The sequence below is a fragment of the Arctopsyche grandis genome, chromosome 7 (assembly GCF_051622035.1).
Source record: "Arctopsyche grandis isolate Sample6627 chromosome 7, ASM5162203v2, whole genome shotgun sequence".
Taxonomy (NCBI): domain Eukaryota; kingdom Metazoa; phylum Arthropoda; class Insecta; order Trichoptera; family Hydropsychidae; genus Arctopsyche; species Arctopsyche grandis.
The window spans coordinates 11,049,755-11,076,059 of NC_135361.1; the positions used below are offsets into that span (position 1 = coordinate 11,049,755).

General features: G+C 35.0%; 3 protein-coding genes across 4 annotated transcripts in view; 2 read left to right on the forward strand and 1 right to left on the reverse strand.

The window, feature by feature from the left end:
- LOC143914760 (uncharacterized) overlaps positions 1-26,305 on the forward strand; it is a 1,424,209-nt gene that overhangs the window by 981,824 nt on the left and 416,080 nt on the right. The window lies entirely within an intron of this gene.
- LOC143914331 (uncharacterized) lies at positions 1,606-5,048 on the reverse strand. Of its 2 annotated transcripts, XM_077434520.1 has the most exons (4): positions 4,651-5,048; positions 4,353-4,571; positions 2,966-4,091; positions 1,709-2,712 (listed from the first exon to the last, which is right to left on the reverse strand). In XM_077434520.1, the coding sequence occupies exons 1-4, from the start codon at positions 4,762-4,764 to the stop codon at positions 2,705-2,707; spliced, it is 1,467 nt and encodes a 488-aa protein (XP_077290646.1). In that variant the 5' UTR covers positions 4,765-5,048; the 3' UTR covers positions 1,709-2,704. The 2 variants fall into 2 exon arrangements, with proteins under 2 accessions (XP_077290645.1, XP_077290646.1); XM_077434519.1 differs by having other exon boundaries at positions 1,606-4,091.
- Positions 6,436-17,647, forward strand: anchor (integral membrane protein GPR155 homolog anchor). The gene is made up of 15 exons (XM_077434543.1): positions 6,436-6,509; positions 9,287-9,380; positions 9,459-9,748; positions 9,819-10,120; positions 11,019-11,140; positions 11,214-11,379; positions 11,454-11,681; positions 12,159-12,311; positions 13,222-13,399; positions 13,478-13,657; positions 13,744-13,882; positions 13,956-14,148; positions 14,229-14,404; positions 14,476-14,601; positions 15,698-17,647. The coding sequence occupies exons 2-15, from the start codon at positions 9,301-9,303 to the stop codon at positions 15,888-15,890; spliced, it is 2,526 nt and encodes an 841-aa protein (XP_077290669.1). The 5' UTR covers positions 6,436-6,509; positions 9,287-9,300; the 3' UTR covers positions 15,891-17,647.

A 26,305-nucleotide genomic window follows, 5' to 3' on the forward strand; every position in this document is an offset into this window, starting at 1 on the left:
TTTTAACTAGTATGTGAATTTTAACTATTTCTTTTAATCATTTGTTTATATATTTTTATCAATGAAATTAATAGTAAAATAATTTCACCTGACAGTATTCTAAAGAATTTCAATATTCTATTTTTGTTGGTTTAGTATTTTGATTCAAATTCATAATAATACATTAAACAAGTTCAAATCTGGGGGGAGGGGGGTGACTGCCCACTTTATTATTTCGAAAATTTCATCCAACGAGTTACCCACACGGTTCGGTGATTACTAGTCAAATGTGAACCGGTCACAGGACAACTGGTCGCTCTAGATCGGTCACTCGTGATCATATGTCACGCTAAAACTGGTCACACCTGAAAATTGGTCACGAAAAAACTGATCACACCCAAAAATTCGAGCAATTTTTAATTTTTGGGTGTGACCAGTTTTTTCGTAACCAATTTTCGGGTGTGACCAGTTTTCTCGTGACCAGTTTTAGTGTGACGGGTGATCACGAGTGACCGATTGTCCTGTGACTGGTTCACATATGACTAGTAGTCCGTTTACGGTTCGGTGATTACTAGTCAAATGTGAACCTGTCACAGGACAACTGGTCGCTCTACATCGGCCACTCGTGATCATCCGTCACGCTAAAACTGGTCACGAGAAAATTGGTCACACGCTAAAACTGGCCACGAGAAAACTGGTCACACCCAAAAATTTAAAATTGGTCACACAAACAAAAATATTCTCAAATACTTTTTATTTACGAAATTTTTATTACTATCGACTAGACATATGTTCGAGCCAAAGGCCCTCGTGGCCGTTGTTTGTGGTCTTCGCGAGGAGTTCGCGGGCATCTGTCAGCTCATCTGACGCTCTCTAGTCACGCCGAGAAGGTTGGCAATCGCTTTTGCGTTCATTTCACTTTGACAGTTCGTATGTCAAATCACAAATCTTAATTCACCGCGGTAAATGTACCGCGGGGAGGTCTATGAAAACACTGATTGTGTACTAACACTAAGAGGATCCTTTATTTATGTTCACTCGTTACAATAGTAATTATATGTAAAAAAGATGGTCGTTTTCGTTTCTCAGCCTCGGAGCCAATGGGACGTTGCGAGAGATTCATTCTGCATATTTGTACAAGAGCGATGATTATGCCATCGTCTTCATCTTTAATATGGACGGTATCTTAAAGTGAATTCGTCATTTTATAATGAACTTGTTACATCTCATCTACATAAATAAATCGTCGGTAACATTATTTGTTTATCGTTGGTACATTGTAAAACATTTTCTATATGTCATCTATATATTATAATTAGAGGTAGGATAGTCACAGTGCTATCCATTGTTCGGCAAACCTTTAACAATGCATTTACAACCTTTGAACAATACACGGCCCCCTCAGGCTCCGGTGACTAATTATAATATATATTCAATTGTAAATAGGTTTTTGAGCTCTTTCTCCTATTATGCTGTGCATTAACATTAGAATAATATAATACTATGATTACTAAGCAAATAAAATAAAATTGTAAAATAGAAAATGATCAGTAGATCAGTAGCTATTAAAATAGATATAAGATGTATTGTGAACATAATTTCGTAATAATAAAAAGCATTTAAAAATCAAAACAAATAATATATATTCAAGAATATGTTTATGTTTAATGTGTTGAAAACATAATAAATCATTGTATTTACTGTGCATAAAAGATTTTTTTTTAATTTTGTCCCTATAATTTAGATTTAGGTATATATTTTAGAATTTATTTGAAAGTACATATATCATACAATTATAATTTATTAGCTCCTTATTTTAGAATTTTTATATTATGCATTTCAAAGCAGCAAAATCGAATAGCAATTAGCGGTCAAATGTGTGTGGAAATAGCCAAGTTTTTCCATGAGAAATTAGGATTAGTAGACAAATTCAATGCTTCGTCTGGGTGGTAGACTAGATTTATTTTACATTTTGGCAACTCTAGTACTAACAACTAACAGCCACTTATCTGCTTAACTATAAGCTTTTTTCTTAATAAATAATAAGTATTAAAATTATGAATCCAAAATTTGTGTTATAAATATAATATTATATTCAAAACTAAGGCAAAATTTGATGATTCGGATTATCCATGTTTTTCAATTATCCGTGCCCTTCCTTCCCAGCATTAGCCCAGATAATCGAGAGTGTACTGTATATATGAATATATGTAACCCTTATTTTTGAAAAAAAATGTGTATTAGAAATGACCCTCAACCTAGAAATTTCCTAACTGACCTGATCCTGATGCACATTTGCCTGACTTTACCCTACTATGAATAACCATGTGATTACAGAGTTGATATTTATAACGGAATGCTTTTGAACAAATGTCACATGTGTGTGGCTTTATCCCAGTATGAATATTCATATGTATGGTTAGTTGATTCTTTCTAAGATATGATTTTGAACAAATGTCACATTTGTTAAGCTTTACCCCAGTATGAATAACCATGTGTTTCCAGAGTAGATTTTTGGAATGGAATGATTCTGAACAAACGTCACATTTGTGTGGCTTTACTCCACTATGAATAACCATGTGTCCGCGGAGTAGACGTTTTGAATGGAATGATTTTAAACAAATGTAACATTCGTATGGCTTTACCCCAGTATGAATATGCATATGCTCGGTGAGTTCATTCTTTCTAATGTATGATTTCGAACAAATGTTACATTTGTGTGACTTTACTCCACTATGGATAACCATGTGTTTGCAGAGTTGATCCTTTCTAAGGAATGATTTTGAACAAACGTCACATTTGTGTGCCTTTACCCCAGTATGAATAACCATGTGTTTGCAGAGTAGATTTTTTGAATGGTATGATTTTGAACAAATGTCACATTTGTGTGGCTTTACCCCAGCATGCATATTCATATGGTCGGTGAGTTCATTCTTTCTAAGGTATGATTTTGAACAAATGTCACATTTGTGTGACTTTACTCCACTATGGATAACCATGTGTTTGCAGAGTTGATCTTTTGAACGAAATGATTTTGAACAAATGTCACATTTGTGTGACTTTACTCCACTATGGATAACCATGTGTTTGCAGAGTTGATCTTTTGAACGAAATGATTTTGAACAAATGTGACATTTGTGTGACTTTACTCCACTATGGATAACCATGTGTTTGCAGAGTTGATACTTTCTAAGGAATGATTTTGAACAAATGTCACATTTGTGTGCCTTTACCCCAGTATGAATAACCATGTGTTTGCAGAGTTGATCTTTTGAACGAAATGATTTTGAACAAATGTCACATTTGTGTGGCTTTACCCCAGTATGAATAACTATGTGACGGCAGAGTTGAACTTGTGAATGGAATGATTTTGGGCAAATGTCACATTTGTATGGCTTTACCCCAGTATGAATGACTATGTGATGGCAGAGTTGAACTTTTGAATGGAATGATTTTGAACAAATCTCACATTTGTGTGGCTTTACCCCAGTATGAATATTCATATGTAAGGTGAGTTGATATTTTCTAAGGTATGATTTTGAACAAATGTCACATTTGTATGGCTTTACTCCACTATGAATAACCATGTGTTTGCGGAGTAGATCTTTTGAATGGAATAATTTTGAACAAATCTCACATTTGTGTGGCTTTACCCCAGTATGAATATTCATATGTAAGGTGAGTTGATATTTTCTAAGGTATGATTTTGAACAAATTTTACATTTGTGTGGCTTTACTTCACTATGAATAACCATGTGTCTGCGGAGTACATTTTTTGAATGGAATGATTTTAAACAAATGTCACATTTGTGTGGCTTTACCCCAGTATGAATATTCATATGTGAGGTGAGGTCATTCTTTCCATGAAATGATTTTGAACAAACATCACATTCGTGCAGCTTTCTTAGAGTGTTACAGTTTTTCTGTGTCACGAGATTAAGTTTACGGGTAAACAAGTTGTCTTGGAATTTGTTTTTATGGTCCAATTCAGAATGTGTCGAGCACATCTTATCTAAAGCTTTTCGTAATGGTAATTCTTCCGCGCGAATGTGTCTATTGGTATCTATCATGTCAGCCATATTATCATTCCAAGTATTTTTTCCTCCAGGGATCTAAAAAATAAATCGAAAGTTATGTGATAGGATGTCATTTTATATGTGCATTTGTAATTTCGATTAATTGAATGTTCGGTTTAAGCTGAGATGCGTTTTCTGAGATGCTGAGTCGTTTTCTTCTGACACTGACTATACTTTTTTAGACTCACACACAACAGTCAATAACAGCAGAGAACAGTCCGATCGGTCCCGCGTCTCGGCTTTAACCGAATGTTTTGCTTAGAATCGATCTAAAGCACTCGAATCGTGTTTACTCACCTCGCCATCTTCTGGTGAACTACAAATGTCGGGTGGGCAATGAGCATCCAGCTCATCTTCCAGCAAAACTTCCTCCGGCTTGATTTTCAAATACTTGTCTAATTCCACCCTCGACGTTGCGTCATTCTGAATAGAAGCGTTCCGAAAGCTGTCGAACAACTCCAGATTGTTGTCACAAGAAAGGCATATCATATCTGGCAGATGGTCCCCTTTCCTAACCTGCAAATGTGAAAGGTATTGACGACTACGAGGAGTAGCGAATTTACAATAGCAATGGTTCAAGTGCAACGCGACTGACCCGCAGCTGACAGCAGGTCCAAATGCGCTGCACCAAACGCGGTGGATGAGGGTCGTCGTGGATGGAGACGAAGGACCCTGCTGGAGCAGAGCAGAGGCAAAGTCTGCACTCCATCGCTACTTGGGCAGGAGAAGCAGAAAAAAGTCCTGGAGAGTGGATAGTGGACAATGGATGCCTAGATGTAGACGCTTAAGACGTTTGGAGTTCACGGTATTGACAGACAGGCTTTCTAGATCGTTGGGGCCGTCCACACACAAGATATCAACTAACGGCATTTACTAAATCTAGTAAATGCCGTGCATCGAAGGGTTCGGTGATTACTGGTCACAAATTACTCGTCACAAAGTCACTAAAATCTCTATAACGGAACATCTGACAGCCGAAAAGTCCATCATACTAACGATAACTATCATAGTAACGAGAACTTGAGTGTCAAATATTGTGTATTCGCGATTTTCATGGCAAAAATTGTCTTTGTGACCACCCCAATGTGACGAATAGTCCAATTACCGCATCGAAGATCGTGAGCGTTTGCAGTCGCGATATATATAGGGTTGCCATACGTCCTGTATGGTCCCGTCCCGTCCTGTGACAGGTTCACATTTGACTAGTAATCACTAGAGGTAGGATAGTCACAGTGCTATCCATTTTTCGGCAAACCTTTAACAATGCATTTACAACCTTTGAACAATACACGGCCCCCTCAGGCTCCGGTGACTAGTAATCACCGAACCACATTTTTTATGTAATCGATGAATTTAAATATACAAAGCCTTCAATGAAAATGATGTCTCCTACAAAAATATTGGCAAATTAGTCAAATATTGTCCTTGTTTACCAGGAACATATGCATCTGCCAAAGAACTTTTTTCTTCGATGAACAATATGTGGTCTAGTGATAAAACGCAATATTGAATGTTGAACATTGAAGTATAATGTATAGAATAGTCATTCCTAACAAAAGTATCGCTTAAAAGCGAGCCATCGAAGAGAGAGACGGAAAATCAGAAGAGAGACAAAAGAGTGAGGAAAAAAAATTCGTGGAAGTGATCGTCCCTTACAACAACTGGACAAAACAGCTGACATCTCCGGGCACACGGATTTTTTGTGGCAACATTTTAAGGGGCTGAGAACAATTCTATGCATACTACTTCAATGTAGATAAAGTAATAATAACTGTTTTTCAATGAGTGAGGCTGGTCCGAACATCTAGCACGTGCACATACAGATGTTCGGACTTTGTCGAACTAATACTACCACACAATTTCACTAGTAGAGCCTATTTCAAAGAGATCCTACTGCTACAGAGATCCTACTGCTACAGAGATCCTACTGCAACTGAGAAAAACAGCCGAAATCTCCGTCTGCACGGAGTTTTAGTAGCAACATTTTTGGAAGCTGAGAGCGCTTTTACCCATTCTACTTCAATGATGTTGAAACTTTAAAATGTTTGCTAATCGATAAGAATAATGTTAACCAGTTCTGTGTATAATTTTATAAGAGCATTAAAGATTAATTCTTTTTGTTAGTTTTTTAATAAAAATGGAAATATTTAGAAAAAAAATTTTGTTTTTGATAAAATGTCCTGGTTTCCAATTTGAAAAAAATTGTCACCTTATTCAATATATTACTCCATATATACACACATACATATTTGACCTCTTTAATTTTGATAAATACATACTTACCACTATCTAACATAATAATCTCAAATTACACGTGGGTGGCATAAATCAATGAACACTCGCTCAATATGTCAAAACCGTTCAATGGGCAACAGGCTTTAGTTTTACGTCAGCTGTCACTGATCGTAGTGCTCTGCAATGACATTTCATTGACTTTGTAGACATTCTATATTCGTACGTAATTTTCTCACCAGTTATGATGTAAATTTAATGCATGTTTTGCTTAAATTGACATTTTTATATCGCACAATATTGTCATATTTAATTAAGTATTTAAAATTTGACGTACTGTAACAATATGTATGTAGAAATCGTTGAACCTTGTCGGTATAGTCATCACATCGGTTCAGTTAGAATGGACTGAACTTATTACTAATGCTATTATAGTTATTATACTATTATTATTATATTCGTCGCGATTTTATTATTGCGCAATATTAAACTAATTGCGTTATATTATATTACGATGAAAATTGCTGTTTTATTGTATTGCAATTTTGAATCCCAATAGGGTTATCGCTAGATCCTCGAAATTCACGAGCTTTTAAAAAAATGTATTTTTAAATAAATATGCAAACTTCCAGATTTTATAATCGGTTTTGAACTTTCATAAAAAATGCCCTAATTTTAATTTTACGTAGTTCTGCTTAGCAGAACCAATCCACATATTGTATCTATTTAAGTACATATGTACACATATTGTTGCTTACTTATATGTCAAATTCCATGAATTTGCTTTCAATATGCACATTAAAATGACAATAGATAAGGAAAATGGTACAATATGTATCGACTGTATAAATATAATATATTTAATTTTAAATAAAATAATATATGCTCTCATTATATAAATTAAGATATAAATAAGCATCCATCTACTATATACATACATATGTGACAAAGATAAATAACTGCTTACAGCTTTCACTTTAGAACTTCAAATTTCGTATACTACTTATATTTTGTTTGCTTTTTTCCCAACTTTTAAATGAGCGAAATGATTTATTTTATATTAGATGCTCTCTTCCAACAATAGAATATAGAATACACCTCGTAATGTATGAATTTATAATTTATAAATCTATTGAGAGTTGACGAAAGTATACTTCTACTAGTGAAAGTATACATTCACTGAATATCCAGATTTACTGTATCACTATATATTTTTTAATATAAAATAAAGTATTTAAACAATATGTATGTGTATTTTACAGTTCAAGCGTTCATCCCGGTTGGTTCATGAACATACCAGTTTGTTCATACACGAACTATCGGTTTTAGTTTAAGTGCAAACAGTCAAAAGCTATCTTCAAATAGACTCAAAGCTTTTGAGCTGTCCAAGTCTTTGAGATTCTCAAATGGTAAGTATTCAAAATAGGAAATTGTATGGAAACCGCAATACAACGCTGCTATAATTTCCGTTTCCGCTAATATTAAAAATATTGCAACTCAGAGTAAGCATACATACAAAGGAGGATGGGACAAAAGATTGAGAATCTTTAACTTATGCCTAATGGTTTGTTCATGAACCAACTAGTTCGATTGTCAATTTGTTCTTTTGTGTACACTATAACTGGCCAGATTGGTTCGTGTATGAACAAACTAGTACGTTCATGAACGAACGAAATGTATACTTTGACTGTAACACACGCATATATAACCAGCGGCGTGGACTAGTGGTTAGCATGTTATATTTTCGAACAGAGTAGTCACGGGTTCAAGTCCCACTAAAGTTTGTGAAGTGACTGTAGGTCGATCGTTTCCTATCAGAGTTTGCCAATTTTTATGATTTTCATTGAAACGGTTCCTGTAAAATAATTGAAATCTCCTTTCCTATCACTCTTGCTAATCTCAAGTTATTCAGCGTCTTGAGGTTCGCCAATTTGATTATAAAATACTACGAAAATTTCTCCATATATGTCACTGTGGATGTTTGTATGAATTCGCATTATATAAAATGCTTATATGTATGTATTGATTGACTGTATTGTATCTAAGTTCACTCGTCGCTTTGGAGCAATCTGTAAAGGCGAGTGTTCATGTTCTGTGGAATAAAATAAAAATAAAAATATATCAGTAAATGGAGATGGGTAGCTGCAGCAGCAAGAAGACATATCTACATACATGGGTCTACCCCAAGGGATCGAATTAGAAATGCACGAAAAACCAAATATCGGAAGGCAAAGATCGAAAATCGAAAGATCTTAAGTCGAAAGATCAAAAAAAAGGGTGCATGGTAAACGGTACATACTCACGTACATCCTTACTTAATTTGCGCGAGCAGGATACAACAGGAACAAGAGGAACAGGCTTTTCCTCCCGTATTAATGTGCGCGCGCAGAATACGGGAGGAAAAGCCTGTTCCTCTTGTTCCTGTTGTATCCTGCTCGCGCAAATTAAGTGAGTATGTACCGTTTACCATGCACCCTTTTTTTTGATCTTTCGATTTTCGATCTTTGCCTTCCGATATTTGGTTTTTCGTGCACTTCTAATTCGATCCCGTGAGGTGCACCCATATCTCCATATATAATATTTTACGTACAATTCAACACAGAAAAAGTAAAAAGAAATAAAAATTTTAGCATTCGCAATAAACTTTCACTTTGGCTTCAAGATTGCTGCACAATTTTCACTACTTATCATACATATGTTCACCAAAACTTCACAATCTAATTGTTCAAAATGATGTCGTCTCAAATACTTTATATAGCTATCCAAATAACAACTTAATAAATGGTAAATAGCTCATGTCATCCCTACATATGTACATATGTGTATATTTACTTTCATTTGCAATGACACGTAGTATATTTTTCAATATTGTAAACATCCAATATGTTGTCACTGTCGTGCTTCATTTTTTGCATACTCAATTGTACTATAGTTTAAATGTAATTTATCAGTTAAATGCATTACTCATCGTCTGTTTCAATTGTTCGTTAACATTGCAGTAATCTACATCAACATGGATCCCAACGAACCGACTGCGAACACCGACGCTTTGTATCCTGCCCTGGTGCAATGTTTCACCGTTATCATATGCGGGTAAACCACTTGGAAATCTTTCGCTTTTCTTCCTTAAAATAATTAAATAAAATACTCACTTGATTTATATATGCATAGATATGTAGCCGGTCGATTCAACATCATCTCACAGACTGAAGCAAAAGGCCTGAATACATTTGTCGGAAACTTCGCACTGCCGAGTTTGATCTTCATGTCCTTGGCTGAGCTGAATTTTGCCATAGTGAACTGGTGGTTCCTTTTAGCGATGCTCATAGCGAAAGCCATAGTATTTTTCAGCGTCATTGTAGTATCGTTGTTGGTCGCAAGACCGCTGAACTTCGGTAGAGCTGGATTGTTTGCTATATTCTGCACTCAAAGCAACGATTTTGCCATCGGTTATCCTATCAGTAAGTCTTTACATATTATTCTTCCTTTTGTGTATACATTTTATACTCGAATTGATTTGGTTTGTTTCAGTCGTTGCTGTTTATCAACAATCTCATCCGGAATATGCCGCTTATCTGTATCTGATGGCTCCGATATCGCTAGCTATTCTGAATCCGCTAGCCTTCGTCCTTATGGAGGTCGGAAAAGAGCGTGAATCTTGTCTACGTCCGGTTACGGATGCTGATAAACCGCCAAAATCCAACTTTAGGTTGGCGTTGAAAGTCTTTAACGGAATTGTGACTAATCCGATTGTATTCATGACGAGTCTTGGCATCATTGGAAATGCTATATTTCATCACAATGTGCCGGTGTTCTTATCAGGAATATTAAAAGTATTGTTTGATCTATGTACATACATATGTTACAGTCGAATTGTATTTTCAGCTGTAATCTATTCCAACTCCCGTTTAGATCATTCATATTCGAATACGATTCAACTAGTAAATTATATCTCTACAAGCGTAAATACACTTTCAACAATGTGCGCCAGTTGCAGTGCCAGCCTTACACTCTATGGCGCCCTCGGGCAATTTTTTCTAAGCGCCCCTAGAAAATTGTGACATTATTTTGTGACATTGTAGACCGGAGATAAGTTTCAATTTAAAATATCAATTTAAGTTTCGCTTTTGGCACTCTGATCTAAAATTTTTTAGGGTCTTTGGCGCCCTAATTTTAAATTTTAAGGCGCCTTGGGTGCATGGAGTGGTGCCCCAACATAAAACCGGCACTGGCCAGTTGTAATATAATAGTTTTGACAACTCGGATGTTTTTACAAATGCTATAGAATTCAATAATTCGTTAATATTTACTAGTTATAACGAATAAATTAATGAGTACCGTATTACGATAACTCTAAGAATGTGTTAAAAACAAAAAAAATGTAATTTTCCAACTCAATTTACTAGTTGAGTGACGTTTTCATGTAAACCTAACCTCTCCATCTAATCTGTTACAAACTTTTAGTTGAACTGTATTTGCAGTTGTTATATATTTTGACCAATTGGAATGTAATTCGCCATATGAATCAACTTACGTGTGTTAGAATATATTCAAACTAGTCAAAATATATTACAACTGAAAATACACTTCAACTAAAACGGTAGTTGGTACCGGGTAAGATGGAATATATTCCAACTACTCAAATATATTACAACTGGAAGATACACTTCAACTGTAACACATACATATAATACTTTTATGACGCTCTTGTAATGACAACTGTTCTCGTAGGTTTTAGGATCAGCTTTTTCCGGCACAGCGTTGTTTTTGCTCGGACTTAGAATGGTTGGAAAAGTTCACCAACTACGAGGTCCTGCATTGATATTGCCATTTGTTCTCATCATTGTTAAACTGTAAGAATTCTACATGTGAAAAACGAAATGATTTTAAATGTACATATGTATTTTAATTGTTCTAATTTGGCAGATTGGTCCTTCCGATAATAATGCGTGAAACTGTAAGTCTCCTACACGCCGGATCTAACGCTTCTGATACCAAAGAACTTTCAACCTACGGATTCTTGTACGGAACGTTCCCTGCAGCTCCTGCCGTATTCGTATTTGCAACACAATACTCGATCGATATCGACTTGGTAAAATCTACACGCACTTATGTAATTACATTCGAAATCATTTTCCCATTCTCTATTCATATATTCTGTTCCAGGTTGCATCTTGTATGGTCGCTTGTACTTTCCTATCGGCACCACTAATGTTCATCTCTGCTCATATGAGCACCATAACTAAAGATTACGCTCCTCAACTTATCACCTTTGGCTTCGACGTCTCCATCGTGGCTGCCGTGGCTTCCATCTGGATGATCACATTCTTCATAGTGACCAAAAAGTATAACCGGATGCCTCATCGGATTACGTTCTGTCTAGCGTTGTCACAAGTGCGTACAAATTTCAATACCATCTTGTCAATCAAATTAAATACTAGCCAGCAGCATAGCTTGGTGGTCGCGTTTATGACAATCACCGATATTCAATCCTGTGAGTTAACATCGATTGAAAAGAATTTATTCCGAGTATTATATGTAGCGCTGCTGCTCAGACTTGGATATTTGTGACTTCAAGTCGATCTTTTCCTATCAGAGTTTGCCAGTTTATCTGATTTCATCGTTGAAACGTTTCCTCATTTAACTGGCAAAAACCATCCTACCCACTATGTCACAGCTATTTGAATATGATTTCAAAATGTATAATCTATAAATTTATATACGTACAAGTTTAAGGTTATAGATGTCGCTCAGGGGCAACCCAAGGGAAAATGGCATCATGGGAATATATAAAATTGAGTCCATCGGCTATGCTGCCTTTCCATAGTTTTAATTTTTTTTTTTAATATTGAAATATGCATATCTTTCCAGCTTATTATGTCGATTGGAATTATATGGGGAGGATTAATGCCGAAGGATTCCAATCCTTGGTTGACTGTTTCTCACGAGGCTGTGAAATACTACGGAATCATCTCTTGCCGACTGTGGACTGCTATGTTAGCTGTAGTCATTGTATACTTACAGGTATTTTCGTTTTACTATATTAACTTGCTTTCGTTTTTAATACATACATATATATTTAATTAGTAGCTAGCAGCATAAGCAGAGTGTCACGGGTTCCATTCCCACTAGAGTCCCGTTGTTGGCCAGACCTTGGTTTGTGACTCGAGGTCGATCGTTTCTTATCAGAATTTGCCAATTTTTCTGATTTTCATTGAAACGGTTCCTGTAAAAATTGGCATTCCCTCCCCGAATTTCTCTCGCAAGCCTCGAGTTGTTCAGTGTCTCATGATTCGCCGATTGTATACTAAAATGCTGCAAAACTTTCTCCATAGATGTCTCTGTGGATGATTAATGCACAAAAATATTCGTACTGTATAAAATGCTTATTGATCGTATTATATAATTTAAAATGTTTGACCATAGATGTTGTCTACAAAAAAGTATATAATGGTTACGTATTATATGTATTTTGATATATGTTTCTTAATCTGTATAGTACACTCGTCACTTTGGATGCAATCTGTTAGACAAGTGTACATGATTAATTAAATAAATAAAAAATAAAATAGCTTGGAGATTGTGTTAATGCTAACTATCGAGAGGTTCCCGGGTTCAAGTCCTGGTTTGACCTCGGTTGAAAAGAATTTATTCGGAAGTATTTCTGTAGTACTGCTATTCGAACTTGGATATTTTTGACTCCAAGTTGATCGTTTCCTATCAAAGTTTGCCAATTTATCTGATTTAACTATTGAAACGGTTCCTCATCAAATCGGCAAAATCATCCTACCCACTATGTCACCACTATTTGAATATGATTTAAAATTTATAATCTATAAATTTATATATGCACAAGTTTAATACCAAAGTTGTCGCTCAGGGGCAACCCATAATGGCATTACGGAAACTAAAAGTGTATTATATATACTTGTAGAGCCGTGGACCGTGTTTCATTTTGAACCTTTTCCCGTGGATTTGTGCTGTTGCTTGGGGCATTCCAGCTCTGATAGTATCAATGCTCATAGCAATCAAAGGTCGTACTGGAAGTAGCATGGACGACGATAATACAATCAATAAAATTGCGGTTGGCATACTCACCATTTGTCTTTGTGGTAAATATTATCTCAAATCTCACACATCCTTGATTAGATCCAATGAATTGAATATGACTTTTATTATTTTTATTGCAGTTTCAATCACAAGTCTCGTATTGTACGTCCGATATCGTAAAAGAAACGCACGTTACTTATCCTTATCTGCCGACGTCGCTGACCACGTCGAAGAAAACCTTCCAGGAAATGAAACGACCAGTCTGATCGAAAATCAAGCTACCGTTTCACAGACAGCTCCCGTTACCGGTTCAATAAATAGTATACTTTCACACATACCATTCATTATTGCCATCTTTTCCAAAACTGAAGTATCTTTGAATGTTTTATTTTTCGGTGTTTCATAGATGGATGTTACGGAGCAATCACCGGCTCTCCGACTAAGAATTGCTGCGGTGGTAACAACGAGTGTGGTGGTGCGAATCAGAACAATCCTGGCACATCGAGAGGTGTCGACATTGAAGATCTGGTATTACCCGGCAAGAGGTTATTGTTTCTTTAACTATGTGGCTATGGTTACATACCGATGACATTCAATAATTGAATCGTTTATTTGTAGGAATTGTTTATGTCCTGAAGACGGAGAAGAGCACTGCAACCCGACATCGAATGAAACATGTCCTTATATAGAAGCAGTGGAAAGAGCAGCTGGAGCTCTCGGCTTGTCTCCACCCGAGCAATCTTCGGGTCGAGGTGGACAATTGTTGAGGCATACCGTCTTATTGATAACTTATACAGTGTCAATGTTCCTCGTATGTCAATGTTCTACATATTCGATCATATAACATTATGAATGAAAGAATTGCATACTAATTCAAATTGTGTTCACTAGGGTTTAGGTTATACTACTTGGTCTTTGGTATTGGATGAAATAACTGGAATATTCGTGGAGCTAAGATTCATCGACATCATTTTGAACTATGGACAGAGCCTCATATTTTGGGCCATATTCGGATTGGACACGCAAGAGCTGATTGTTCCGCTCGGAAAGTTTTGGAGAAGGATATGGTACTGATTTGACTCAAATAAATTTGAATTTAATTTTGCATGTTGATCCGTTTCAAATCCGATTTTAATAGGTATGGTGCTGATGTTCTTACGCTGACTCCGGTCGATCAGCTCTCCTTCGAAACGAAACACGTCTGCGAACAATTCATCACCCATCATCTCGAAAAATGCAAAGAGGCTATAGCCAAGGATACTAGGTATGATGTTTTGCAGTTGTTTATTTGGTGGGCATCCTACGACATGGTCGAATCTGGTGTATCCCACTTAACTTCCTTCCCGGCCATCACTATAAACAGCGTGCGAAAACCACATCGTCGCTTCGTCCCCATAATTTGTTAATATTCCATTGGATCCGTATTGTTGAAGCGCGTGGAATCAATGGTCGACTTGGGTATCACTTTTGATCCTCAATTCACCTTTCACAACCACATCAAGACAGTCGCTGACGTTTCCTTTCGTCGACTTGGATTTGTCTTGACATATGCTAGATTATTCTCCAACCCGCTTGTTAGAAGTAAGCTAGAGTATAATGCGATTGTGTGGAATCCGCATGAAGCAAACTACTCCCTTATTATCGAAAAAGTGCAAAAAGCATTTCTTCGTTTTCTTTATAAGAAAGAGTATGGGTACTACCCATATCTCTATCCTACTCCTTTCCTTTTGGGCATGCTTGGGTATAATTCCCTTGAACTTCGGAGAAACTTCTCGTTAATTCGTTTCGTTCTCCAGCTATTGCGTGGTAATACGTCATGCCCGTTGTTGCTGGAACAGTTGGGACTTTATGTCCCTAATAATTATGTGCGTGGTAGACATCATCATTTGATGGTTGTACCTGCTGCTCGCATAGTTCTTTTTCGAATGGCTCCTATTCCAAGAGCTATTCGACTTCTCAATGAAATCGTTGCTGCCGTCCCTGAATGTGATATTTTCCACCTTGGGGAGCGTAGATTATCGGATGTTATTTTAACATATTTATCTGGTAACCTGCGCTCATCATTACTTTCTTAATTTGAATGTGATGTATGAGTGGAATCTTAATCTACTCTCCTTCCATTTGGGCCTCGCTGTGATTTTACTTTTTATTCATATTTTGTTGATTTATTTTACTTTTTCTTTCTCCTTTGTACATTTTTATGTACTATTTTAATTGTATTATTATTTTCCTTATGTTACTTTTTTTATTTTTTTACTTGTATTATCTTTGTTAAATGTAGGACATTGTGGCGCATTAGGTTCTTCCTGTAATGCCACAATGGTCCAAAACTATTAATAATAATAATAATTAAATTGCAGATGGCGTATGAAAACATATCGAAACGTATTCCGTGGATCTTGTCTTGTACGATGGTTGTGCGGTGTCGGATTGGCCCGAGACAGTGCCGAAGCCATTACTTACGGAAAACACCTGCTGGAAGGAAGACTCATTGCTCACATCAACAACGCTCATCATTTCCACGACTCTCCATTGTTATATTCATTTATTTAAACGATTACTTAGCGCTGTATTTTATTTTGTATGAATTTTCTGCGTCGAATTTGTAATCTGAATTTTGTGCGGCCTATCGTTATGTAAGTAAGTGATTATTTATAAATTTCGAACAAGGCTGTCGTAAGAGACTGACATTTACAGCTAAAGCGGGCCTGTTCCAAGGAGTTGTCCAGAAAACATATGGTAAATCTAAATTTAAAATCATACACCGGAATATATCATACATACATACTTATGTATAATTGCATTACTGCAGTGCAGCCCACTTTTTGTTTACATCTAGGATCAGGCCTGGTATTGGATACGAATTATCATTCAATAGTGATAGCCCTGATTAGACTCATTCCATCAACTGTATTGTTATACATCATTACGCATATCACACAAGTTGTGACGTCTTTGGTTCAATCAATCGGCTAATGAAATGAATCTAATTTTCGATTTGACAATTCTATAAGCAGCAAGTCTGCTTTACTTAAGTGTTCGTTAAAAAGGCCTGTTATACGCAGTATTGATCGATGCTAAATATTTTATTTTCTTAATATACATGTTGAATGTATTGTATTTTTTTAATTAGTTGTTGTTTGTAAAATTCTGCCAAAACTGTGATTCTGCTTTGATATTGACATGTGTTATTCGTGGCAGTTAATATATATTTTTAGTTCCTAAATGTTGTTTGTGAATAATTTGAGTTACCCTATGCGATTGTGATCTTTCATTTGTTATATATATTTATATAATGATTCTAGTTAAATTTTAGTCAGAGCTATTTTTGTTATTGTTTGTATTTTAATCTTAAGTAATACTAACCTTTGTTAAAGTCTCAAATTTTTCATTGATACATTTTAATTTTAGTAAACGCACTTACATATGTAAAATATATATATACTATATTAAATTAGGGACCATATTGTTATACATATGTGTATTAATTTTACATACTTTGTAAATATGGCATGTATTCATCAACAATTATTTTACCAAAGTCATCACCTACCTTTATATATGTACTTGATTTTAATACATGAAAAATATGATATTGCCAAAATATGAGAGTATTATTAATTCATTAAATAATTTGATTTGTAAATAATTCATTTACATATCAGGAAAGTTGGATCTTTTATAATGATATAAATATAATGAATAATTTCTAATTACATGTGTGTACTATACTTACATTTTAAACATTACAATATTCAATATTTTTTATAATGATATTGTAGTGAAAAATATGTATTATTATTTTTAACTTGGATATGGATTGTGTAATAATTAAGATAGTTTTAAACGTGCATAAATATTTTAATTGAATTACATATTTAAAGGAATTCTCTAAATTATTGTATGTAGATGTGTATATGTTTGTAAATTCTATATGAAAAGGCTTTAATGTAGTAAACTTATCATTCCAAATGTGACGTAACTTTCGAACGTTAAGTTTGTTGTTTCTTTTTGTCCAAAGTTGATAATATGTGTATTAAATAAAATGAACGATGACGATAAATAATTTGTGAATATTGAGTATGAATTTTAAATTTAATCTTTGACCTTTGAATCTTTATACGAACAAATAGACGGTTTTTAGTAAATGGTTTGGGAAGAGCATGACATCCTTGTTCCGTGCAACGGTCTCCAAATTGTCATGATGATCGTGAACTTTCAGCAAAAGATGTACCCGAAGCAGAAGATTATTGAACATGATATGTTATTTAGATTGTATTTATGAATATTAAATATATATGTCGCAATGGTGTACTGTTTTACTTATAAAGTTGTGAACTGAACTGAAGAACTCAAAACGACCGAGCATTTTGTTATCTATGTTATTGCACGTTAACTTTATCAAATTCTGAATCGTTGTTATCATTTCAGAAACTTTGTATTGTGACGAATGAGCAATTGTGGATTGTTATGATACAGTGCCAAATGTGCATAGTTCTACACAGTTTTAGAAACTGTTAGTACTTTGACTAAGTTTGCAGGCAAACTTGGCTATCTTATGTACTTCGTTTGTTTACATTTATAGTTCGTGCATACATTAATGTGTATGTAAATTCACGTACGAATCCATTGAAGAAAATCAGATGCTCAATATGCAGGTGCAACCCATTAACTTGTAACCGAATCCACTCTGCAAAGGTAACTGGGGCATTTCGATTTGCTCCGAAGTACGAGAAAAAAAAATGGCACAAGACAAAGTGGTAAAATAAGCTAGTGCAAAAAGAACGCGATAAATAAGAGTAGCAATAACGAAACCGATAAAAGGAGGAGTTAGTAATAGCTGTTTCAGTGTCTCTTAGTGCCGACAACAACAAGACTAACAAAACAAGCGGTCTTCCATTCCATTATTCCAGTCGATGTTTTATTTATTTTCCCCTTCTGTTTCATCAACATGTAACTTAATAATTCCGTTACTATGGACACTTCTACTGTTACTTTGTTGTGTTTATTTTTCTGCTTTTACAATATCAAGATCTATATTTATATACTACTATAGCATATACATATATACGAGCATATGTGTATATAGAAAATAATTAAAAGCTTGTAAAAACACTGATAAGCGAGTATATTGTATATGTTACGGTTGAAGTGTATTTTCAGTTGTACATAATATATTTTGACTAGTTAATAAATACGTAAGTTTATTTTATTTTATTTTTATTTTACATAGATATATACCAGGAAGGCTTGACAGGAAGACCCCAATGCGCTTTCCTGGACAATTAATTACAAATAATGCAGCATTTTTTTTTTAAATTACATAAATCACTGTATTTCCAGAAGTTGAAGAACACGAAATAACAATTAATTAATGAATTACAGAATTAATCCATTGAGACATCTATGGATTTAAATTTCTGTACATAATTTTTACAAATTGTACATACAATAAATAGAAGATTTGTGACAACAGGAAAGATGATTTTTTGCCAATTTTAAGGAACCGTTTCAACAATTATCAGATAAAATTGGCAAACTCTGATAAGAAACGATCGATTTGGAGTCACAAAGCCTCCAAATCTAACCAGCAGTATAGCGGATCGAACCCACTGATCACTTGGTGCTAAACATATACGCTACCGTTAAGTCATACTGCAAGTTGATTCATATGGCGAATTACATTCCAACTGGTCAAAATATATTACAACTGACAATGAAGTTCAACTAAAAATTTGTACCGGGTTAGTTGGAGAGGTTAGGTTTTCGTGAAAATGTCACTCGACTAGTAAATTGAGTTCTAAAGTCACATTTTTTTTGTTTTAAACACATTTATAGAGTTATCGCAATACGGTACTCCTTACCTTTCTTCATAATACGTACAAATATTAACGCATTATTGAATTCTAAAGCATTCATAAAAGCACTAGAGTCAGAGAGATATAATAAGAATAGAGGGGCCCTTACGAATAAATAAGGATACCTCGGATAAGGATAACTCTCGGTTACCATTACAGCACTTCCTTTGTCCACCTTTCGTCCATTCTTCTCAATTCATTCAATCTCGTTCACTCTATTTACAATATCCACTATCCCTGTCATATTTATTTCTGTATTTCTCACCCAAGAATTCAATTTCCTATCTCATGCCAAATATTTTTCTGATTTCACCAACCCATCTCCCCCGTGGCCTTCCTTGCACCCTTTTACATTCTCTCGAGTACCGTTCGAGCACTTCTTTCGTCCGTTTTTCTAGCTACGCGATCCACCTTTATCATACTACCGCGTAGTTAAAATAATAAGTATGATCTATAAATGTTATAAAATAAAAATATTGGAAATATAAAGTCAATGTAAAGGGTTGATAGAAAAAAATAGATATTGAAAAACATTAAAAATTGATAGAAAATTAATTATTATTAAAAAGGAGAATTTACACTTTCTTTCAATTATTATTTAAAAACTGTATTATAATAAAGGTATAAGAAAAAAATATTTTTAGTTTGTATTTAATTACAGTAGCTTCATTAGTTTCAAAGATACACATTTTTGAAACTGTAAAAAAAATTGATATCCTCAAAAATATTTTTAAATTAAACAATTACAGTAATTTTTATAAAAATTGGGAAGCTAAATATGTAGATGGCGTTAGCGATTTTTATTTTTCAATGGTCGATTATAAAATCGAAATTGTATATTCACAACCCTAAATTGTGGCATTTTAGGGTTGAAACATTCTTTTTTTTTATTTTTTCTTAATATTATCTTCCTACCAAATAAAATACATATGTATATGTATATCATGTCACTACGACACTTACATATATAATACTTTGAAATAATAAAAAAAAATCTAATTTCAGCAAAGTGAAGGCCACGTATGTATGTATAAAGTTGGTTACACACGTAGAGCCAGCATACACCGCCCAATATGCAAGTGTGTACCCAGCCTTAGAATTGATTAATACTTTCCCTCATCATTAATAATGCAAACATTCGAAAGTTCATTCGAGGTTTTTAATTAAAAATTCGAGCGTACCTAATGCAAACAAAATTTTTATATCTTTTTATAATTGAGCGATAAAAAAACTGGTGCGATAAAATCGACGCTCTTTTAATTAGGATACAAAATAAGGACAGTGTTATTTTTAAACAACCCTTTATTACAAAGCTCTTCCGACGTCATACCTACCTATGTTTATTCTGTGCGGCGCTTGTTTTTTACTTTTTTTGTGAAATGGCGTACACAACAACAACAACGTCTCGTTATCGAGCGCCATTGTTCGCTCGCTCGAAAATCGATCCAAATAGATCAAAACGATCCGTCTCTGGTCGATTGTGATTGTGACGCTTCGGACAAATTATTCGCACGTTCAGAGTTTGACAATCGATTAAGTCGGTCTTTGTGTGTCGAAACAAAGCGAACGGACGCTACTATCTTTAGGAAAAGCGCTTTTCTTCGAATTGAAAATAAACGTACATACCCGTTATTCGTACAATCGCAACTTACACTTCAATTTTACAAGAGCTATGGTCCAAATTACGCGAACTGAACTATTACGATCCTTGCGATCTGAGCTTTCGTTTTTGTACCGCAGAGTGGCGCCACTGAAGACCGTGGCCATTTTCCCCCAAGGGCGCTTATAAAAGCAAACTAAAATCCACGCATCGAGGATTCCTGTTAAACTTCATTATTTTTAAATGTGTTACAAATAGATCTCCGTTATTGATTACTGTTAATGAATATTAATTTGTGTCGGAATAAAACTAGATAAACCTCCAGTATGGAGTCTGATAAGAAACCATCGACCTGGAGTCACATATCCAACGTTTAACGGAAATAAGATCGATTTCTCAATATGAGGCCACCAACCCCTCTCATATTTGCAATGAATATTTTATTTATTTTATTCTAAACAGACCATTGTGGCATAACAGGAATTCCTAAAGCGCCACAATGGTCAAAAAATATAACACAAAAAAAAAACAAAATAACAATTAAACATAAACATAAATACATCCATACATAAACATAAAAAAATAGCATTTAATAATAACAGATAAAGTAAAAATATCAAATAAAATATAGCATAAGGAATGCCTTGCACCTACAGCCAGTTTCAATAAATATGTAAGAAACAACTACAAATACAAAACATCCCTGTAAGGCCCAAATGGAAGATAAATTTTGAAGGAATTTTTGTTGAAAACAATTATACAATCATCAGTAAAGATAATAGAAAATTCTCATCTGATGGCGGTGCTTTAGTTTCAAAAAAGTCATATTGTATTGCTTTCTTTTCCGTATGAATGTGATTTATCGGTAATAATTGTAAAAAAAGAGATTCGGATTTAAATTTTATTCGGTTGAGAAGTTCTTAGCTGTTAATCTATTATATATATATTTTTTTTTTCATCATCATATATATGATTTCGCTATTCTGTGTATCTGTGTAAGATAACGCTCGCCGTACTATAATAGTCGTTTCGATTCGATATAGACCATTGTGATGCTTTGGGTCAACCTCTCAGGTCACACTGGTCATTTTATTGTTGTTATTATTTTAAAATAATAAATTAAATAAATAAGTAAATATATACGTCACAGCTAAACACTGCCAATAAAATGTACGAACATAATAACAGATTAGGCAAATTTGTCTCTGAGCATTTAGCGCCATCTATAGAACATTTATTTAATTAATTAATTTTTCTATTGGTGTTTTACGTTGTTTATATGTAGGTAGTTTTTACCATTTTTTTCATACTAAAAAATTCAATATAAATATTAAATTAAATATATTTAAAAGGTATTTGAAAAAAATACGACCGCGTGCGGATCTAACACAGAAACGACACATTTCTTTTAATTTTTTAATACCTTAATATGCCATAAACCATGCGATGATATTCCATCGGGCACAACACTAGTGTATTATATTAGATATTTTTCTAATAATCAACTTAAGTAAACTTCGTTTGTGCAATCTTTTCGAGAGATCCGAATCACCGAATCAACCGAGTGGTTCCAACGAATCGATCCCCATTGTTTATTTGCACAATGGAGTTGTTACTCTGCACCTTTTCATCGGCTCCGTTCTTGACGACATCGTCCAACTCGATCTGATTAGACCTGAAGAAGAAGAAGAATAAGAAGAAGAAGCCGTTCAAAACAAAAGGAACACACAAGAAGGCGGTTGATTGACGGCCACTAAAGCCGATGCAGAAATAAAGAAAGGACACGTCCAAACTGCTCCAAATATAAACCGACTCGATTAAATCGCAAGATACCGTATCTGCTTTTGAAAACCCTGTTTTTGTTCCATTGTTCACGATAATGTGATGTATGACCTGTTGATTGTCATTGCGCATTGATTTTTGCAACAAATCGGAACGATCTCGAGACTGATATACAGTGGTCTTTGGGGACGAGTCGTGACAATAAATGCGATGCAGTTTAAACACTGCAGACTGCATACGAGAAGTGCAGTTGCAGTTGGAGAATGCACCGGACTCTCGCGCAGAGGCTACTTATAGACGGGCATACCGATTCCGAGGGTTAGTTTAGTCTGCTACCAATGGTGGCACAAGATGCTAATTTTTATTTCTGTAAAACATATACATACACATACATAATACAGTAGAATATTTATGATTATTTTGGGGAGGGGGAGGTGGGGGGGGGGTTAAATGTAGTGAACTCTTTCATGTTAAAACCATCGTCTGATCATCCTAGACTGGACCACTTATACATACGTGTGCATATGTATGATTCAATTCAGTATGGAATGCGTGGTGCAGGTGGTAAATTATAGGGTGGTCTTCATGATTGTGTGCAGTGCCGTTTTCGATGGAATATGCTCGAGTGGGCGAAGAAGGGGCGCGGGGAGGGGGCCTCGCAGCTAAAAGCTTGGTCTGGTACTGCTACTTCGGCAGTATTTCGTATTCGTGCAGTATTATTCCTCTGAGCACGCGCGCGACAGCTGTCACTTTTCGTCATTCTTTCTGCTTTCGTCTTTCATTCTACACCTCTTTATTTTTAATCAACCACAGCACCCCCAGATATCTTATCCACGAGCTGCCACTGCATATATATACATATGTATATATATCCAGCAGCATAGCTCGGTGGTTGTGTTAACGCTCGAGGTAACCGGGTTCGATCCCGTGAGCTGACCTCGGTTGAAAATAATTTATTCTGAGTATAATCTGTAGCGCTGCTGGTCAGACTTGGATATTTGTGACTCCAAGTTGATTGTTTCTTAGCAGAGTTTGCCAATTTATCTGAATTCATTGTTGAAACGGTTTCTCCATCAAATTGGCAAAAACCGTCCTACCTAGTATGTCACCACTATTTGAATATTATTTCAAAAAATTATATATGTACAAGTTACCATAGTTATTATATATGTTAAGTTAGTACCATAGATGTCGCCCAGAGGTAAAATCTGTAATGACATGAATATTAAAATTTTAATAAATAAATAAATATCGTCACAGTAGAGAAATTTATACTTTTCACGTTTTTCGTTTTTCTAAATCAAATTATGTATCTGTTAGCAGTTCTAACCAAAACGTTATCATTCATAAAAACGGAAAAAATTATTATCTTTACAACTGAACTGAAACTGGTTGTTAGGAGACATAGGCGGTATAAAATGTGAATCACGATTGGGGGTTTAAAACATGTTTTTTCGGCGGAGCGCCGCAACGGTCTAAACGGATTGTTCCGACACATTGCATGATACCAACCTCATCATTCATTCTACTCATGCAAGCCAACTTAATCATTAATACATGCATTCAAGTTATAAAAAAAATCGCACATCTTATATGTAGAAAATCCCAATTATGTATGTACAACTGTTTGCTTGTTTGTGGAAACACTATTAGATACATTTGTACATGTTTTACATATGTATAAACGAGGAAGGCCTTACAGGTAAACCCCAATGCGCCTTCCTGACCAATTACCAACAATGCAGCATTTTTATTAGACAAGTCGCCGAATTACGAGACACTGAAAACTCGTAAATTAACGAGATATCTATGAATTCTATATAAATTTTATTGTACATTAATCATACTCAAATAGTGGTGACATAGTAGGTAAGAAGGTTTTTAGCCAATTTTAACCGGGAACCGTTTCAACAATAATATCAGAAAAATTGGCAAACTCTGATAGGAAACCATCGACCTGGAGTCACAAATATCGAAGTCTGACCAGCAGCACTACAGATATACTCAGAATTTATTTTCAATCGAGGTCAGCTCATGGGATCGAACCCGGCGCCTCTCGGTGATAGGCAGAAGCTTAACTACTAAACTATGTGCTGGCTACTATGATATACGCTAGCAAAGAAAATAAAAAGGTAACTCGATTGTTGAGCTGGTCACGAGTTTGAAATTCGGCTTAAATTTAATATATGCTCTTTTCGCACATTTATATTTTTTATTGATAAAACATTTTTCAATTTAAGTTTTAAGAAGTTCTTTATTATAAATTTAAAAAAATATTTTAATAGTGCACCCGATGATATTTCATCGCTAGTATAGTATAATATACAATGAGAGATCTATGCTTCGATTGACGCGTTACTAATTTAATTATCTGATAAAAATTAAATGTCTGTATAAACAACACAGATTCCAATCTAGTATTGTTCATTCATTGTATCGAGTCTGTGTGCTAGAACAAGTTCGAATCCGACAAGTCCATTCGAGATAATAACATAATGGAAATAAATATACATAAATATGATTTTTTTAAATGATTATAACAATCCAGTACCGCCCCTGGAGTGGTCCGTTTATAGCCCAGACGCCAGGTCCAGTCATGCTCGACCTTGGGCGAGCCGCGAGTGTTTATTGTATGCAGCGAATGCACGCTGCACACAGCACGCCCTTTGATACCATCATCTCGTGAAATGGTCCTCGAACTGTGCAGCTGTACTGCAAAGCTGAGGAAAGGTTCAAAAAGTCCCATTCCATGTCCAGACATCTTAAATATAATCACTCTTGTGTGATTTTGGCTCGCAGTGTATTACAAACCGCAAGAATATATCTTTACTTGCAACAATTAACAAATTTGGACTAGCCGCATTTGAGATTATATGGGATGCATCCAGAGAAATGTAATAATAATAGAAGGGCCCTTACAAATAAATAATTGTTGTCAATATTACGCGTTACGTCTCTATACATAAATACGCTACAACGCATGGAATACAATCGGATCAATTTACTTGTAAAAATGTATCCCAGGTTGTTTATTGTGTGCTTTTGAATGCATTGTGCAATTTTTACCGATGCTTGCCCATCTTGCGAGTGATATAAAAAAACACAGAAGTTTTTATCGGACATATGTACGTCGAGCACTAAGTATCAAATACGACTGATGCTAAAATTATTTAGGATTGTCTGTGGACAATCGTCACTTGACAACAATATGACGGCTAAAGCCACTTCTATTCATATAACATTTCTCTGGATCCGTCACAATCCGTCACAACCAGCAGCACGCTAGCATATAATGCTTTCGAACAAAGTGGTTACGGATTCGATTCCCACTGGTTGATGTTGGCCAGACCTTGGATGTGTGACTCCAGGTCGATCGTTTCCTATCAGAGTTTGCCAATGTATATGATTTTCATTGAGACGGTTCCTACAAATTGACATTCCTGTCCCATCTATCTAGCAAAGTCTCGAGTTTTCAGCACTCAAATCATCTTGAATTACACTGAATTGTATAAAATGCCGCAAATTAACAAATTTTACCATAAATGTCTATGTAGATGTTAATTGATATATACAATATTTACTGAATTGTTTAAAATGCTGCAAATTTACAAATTTGCCAAAGACGTCTCTGTGGATATTAATTGATATGTATGTATGTAAGTTGAGTAAAAGTTCATCAGCATCTCGATTTTTTGCTGATTTATAGCTAAAAATTTATTGATTTATAG

Coding starts and splice junctions, on each gene's coding strand:
- anchor (XM_077434543.1), top strand. CDS start 9,301: ATGGATCCCAACGAACCGACTGCGAACACCGACGCTTTGTATCCTGCC. Junction 12,312..13,221: donor TAGTCATTGTATACTTACAG/GTATTTTCGTTT, acceptor ATATACTTGTAG/AGCCGTGGACCGTGTTTCAT. Junction 13,400..13,477: donor ACTCACCATTTGTCTTTGTG/GTAAATATTATC, acceptor TTTTTATTGCAG/TTTCAATCACAAGTCTCGTA.
- LOC143914331 (XM_077434519.1), bottom strand. CDS start 4,764: ATGGAGTGCAGACTTTGCCTCTGCTCTGCTCCAGCAGGGTCCTTCGTC. Junction 4,572..4,650: donor GGACCTGCTGTCAGCTGCGG/GTCAGTCGCGTT, acceptor TCACATTTGCAG/GTTAGGAAAGGGGACCATCT. Junction 4,092..4,352: donor GTTCACCAGAAGATGGCGAG/GTGAGTAAACAC, acceptor TTTATTTTTTAG/ATCCCTGGAGGAAAAAATAC.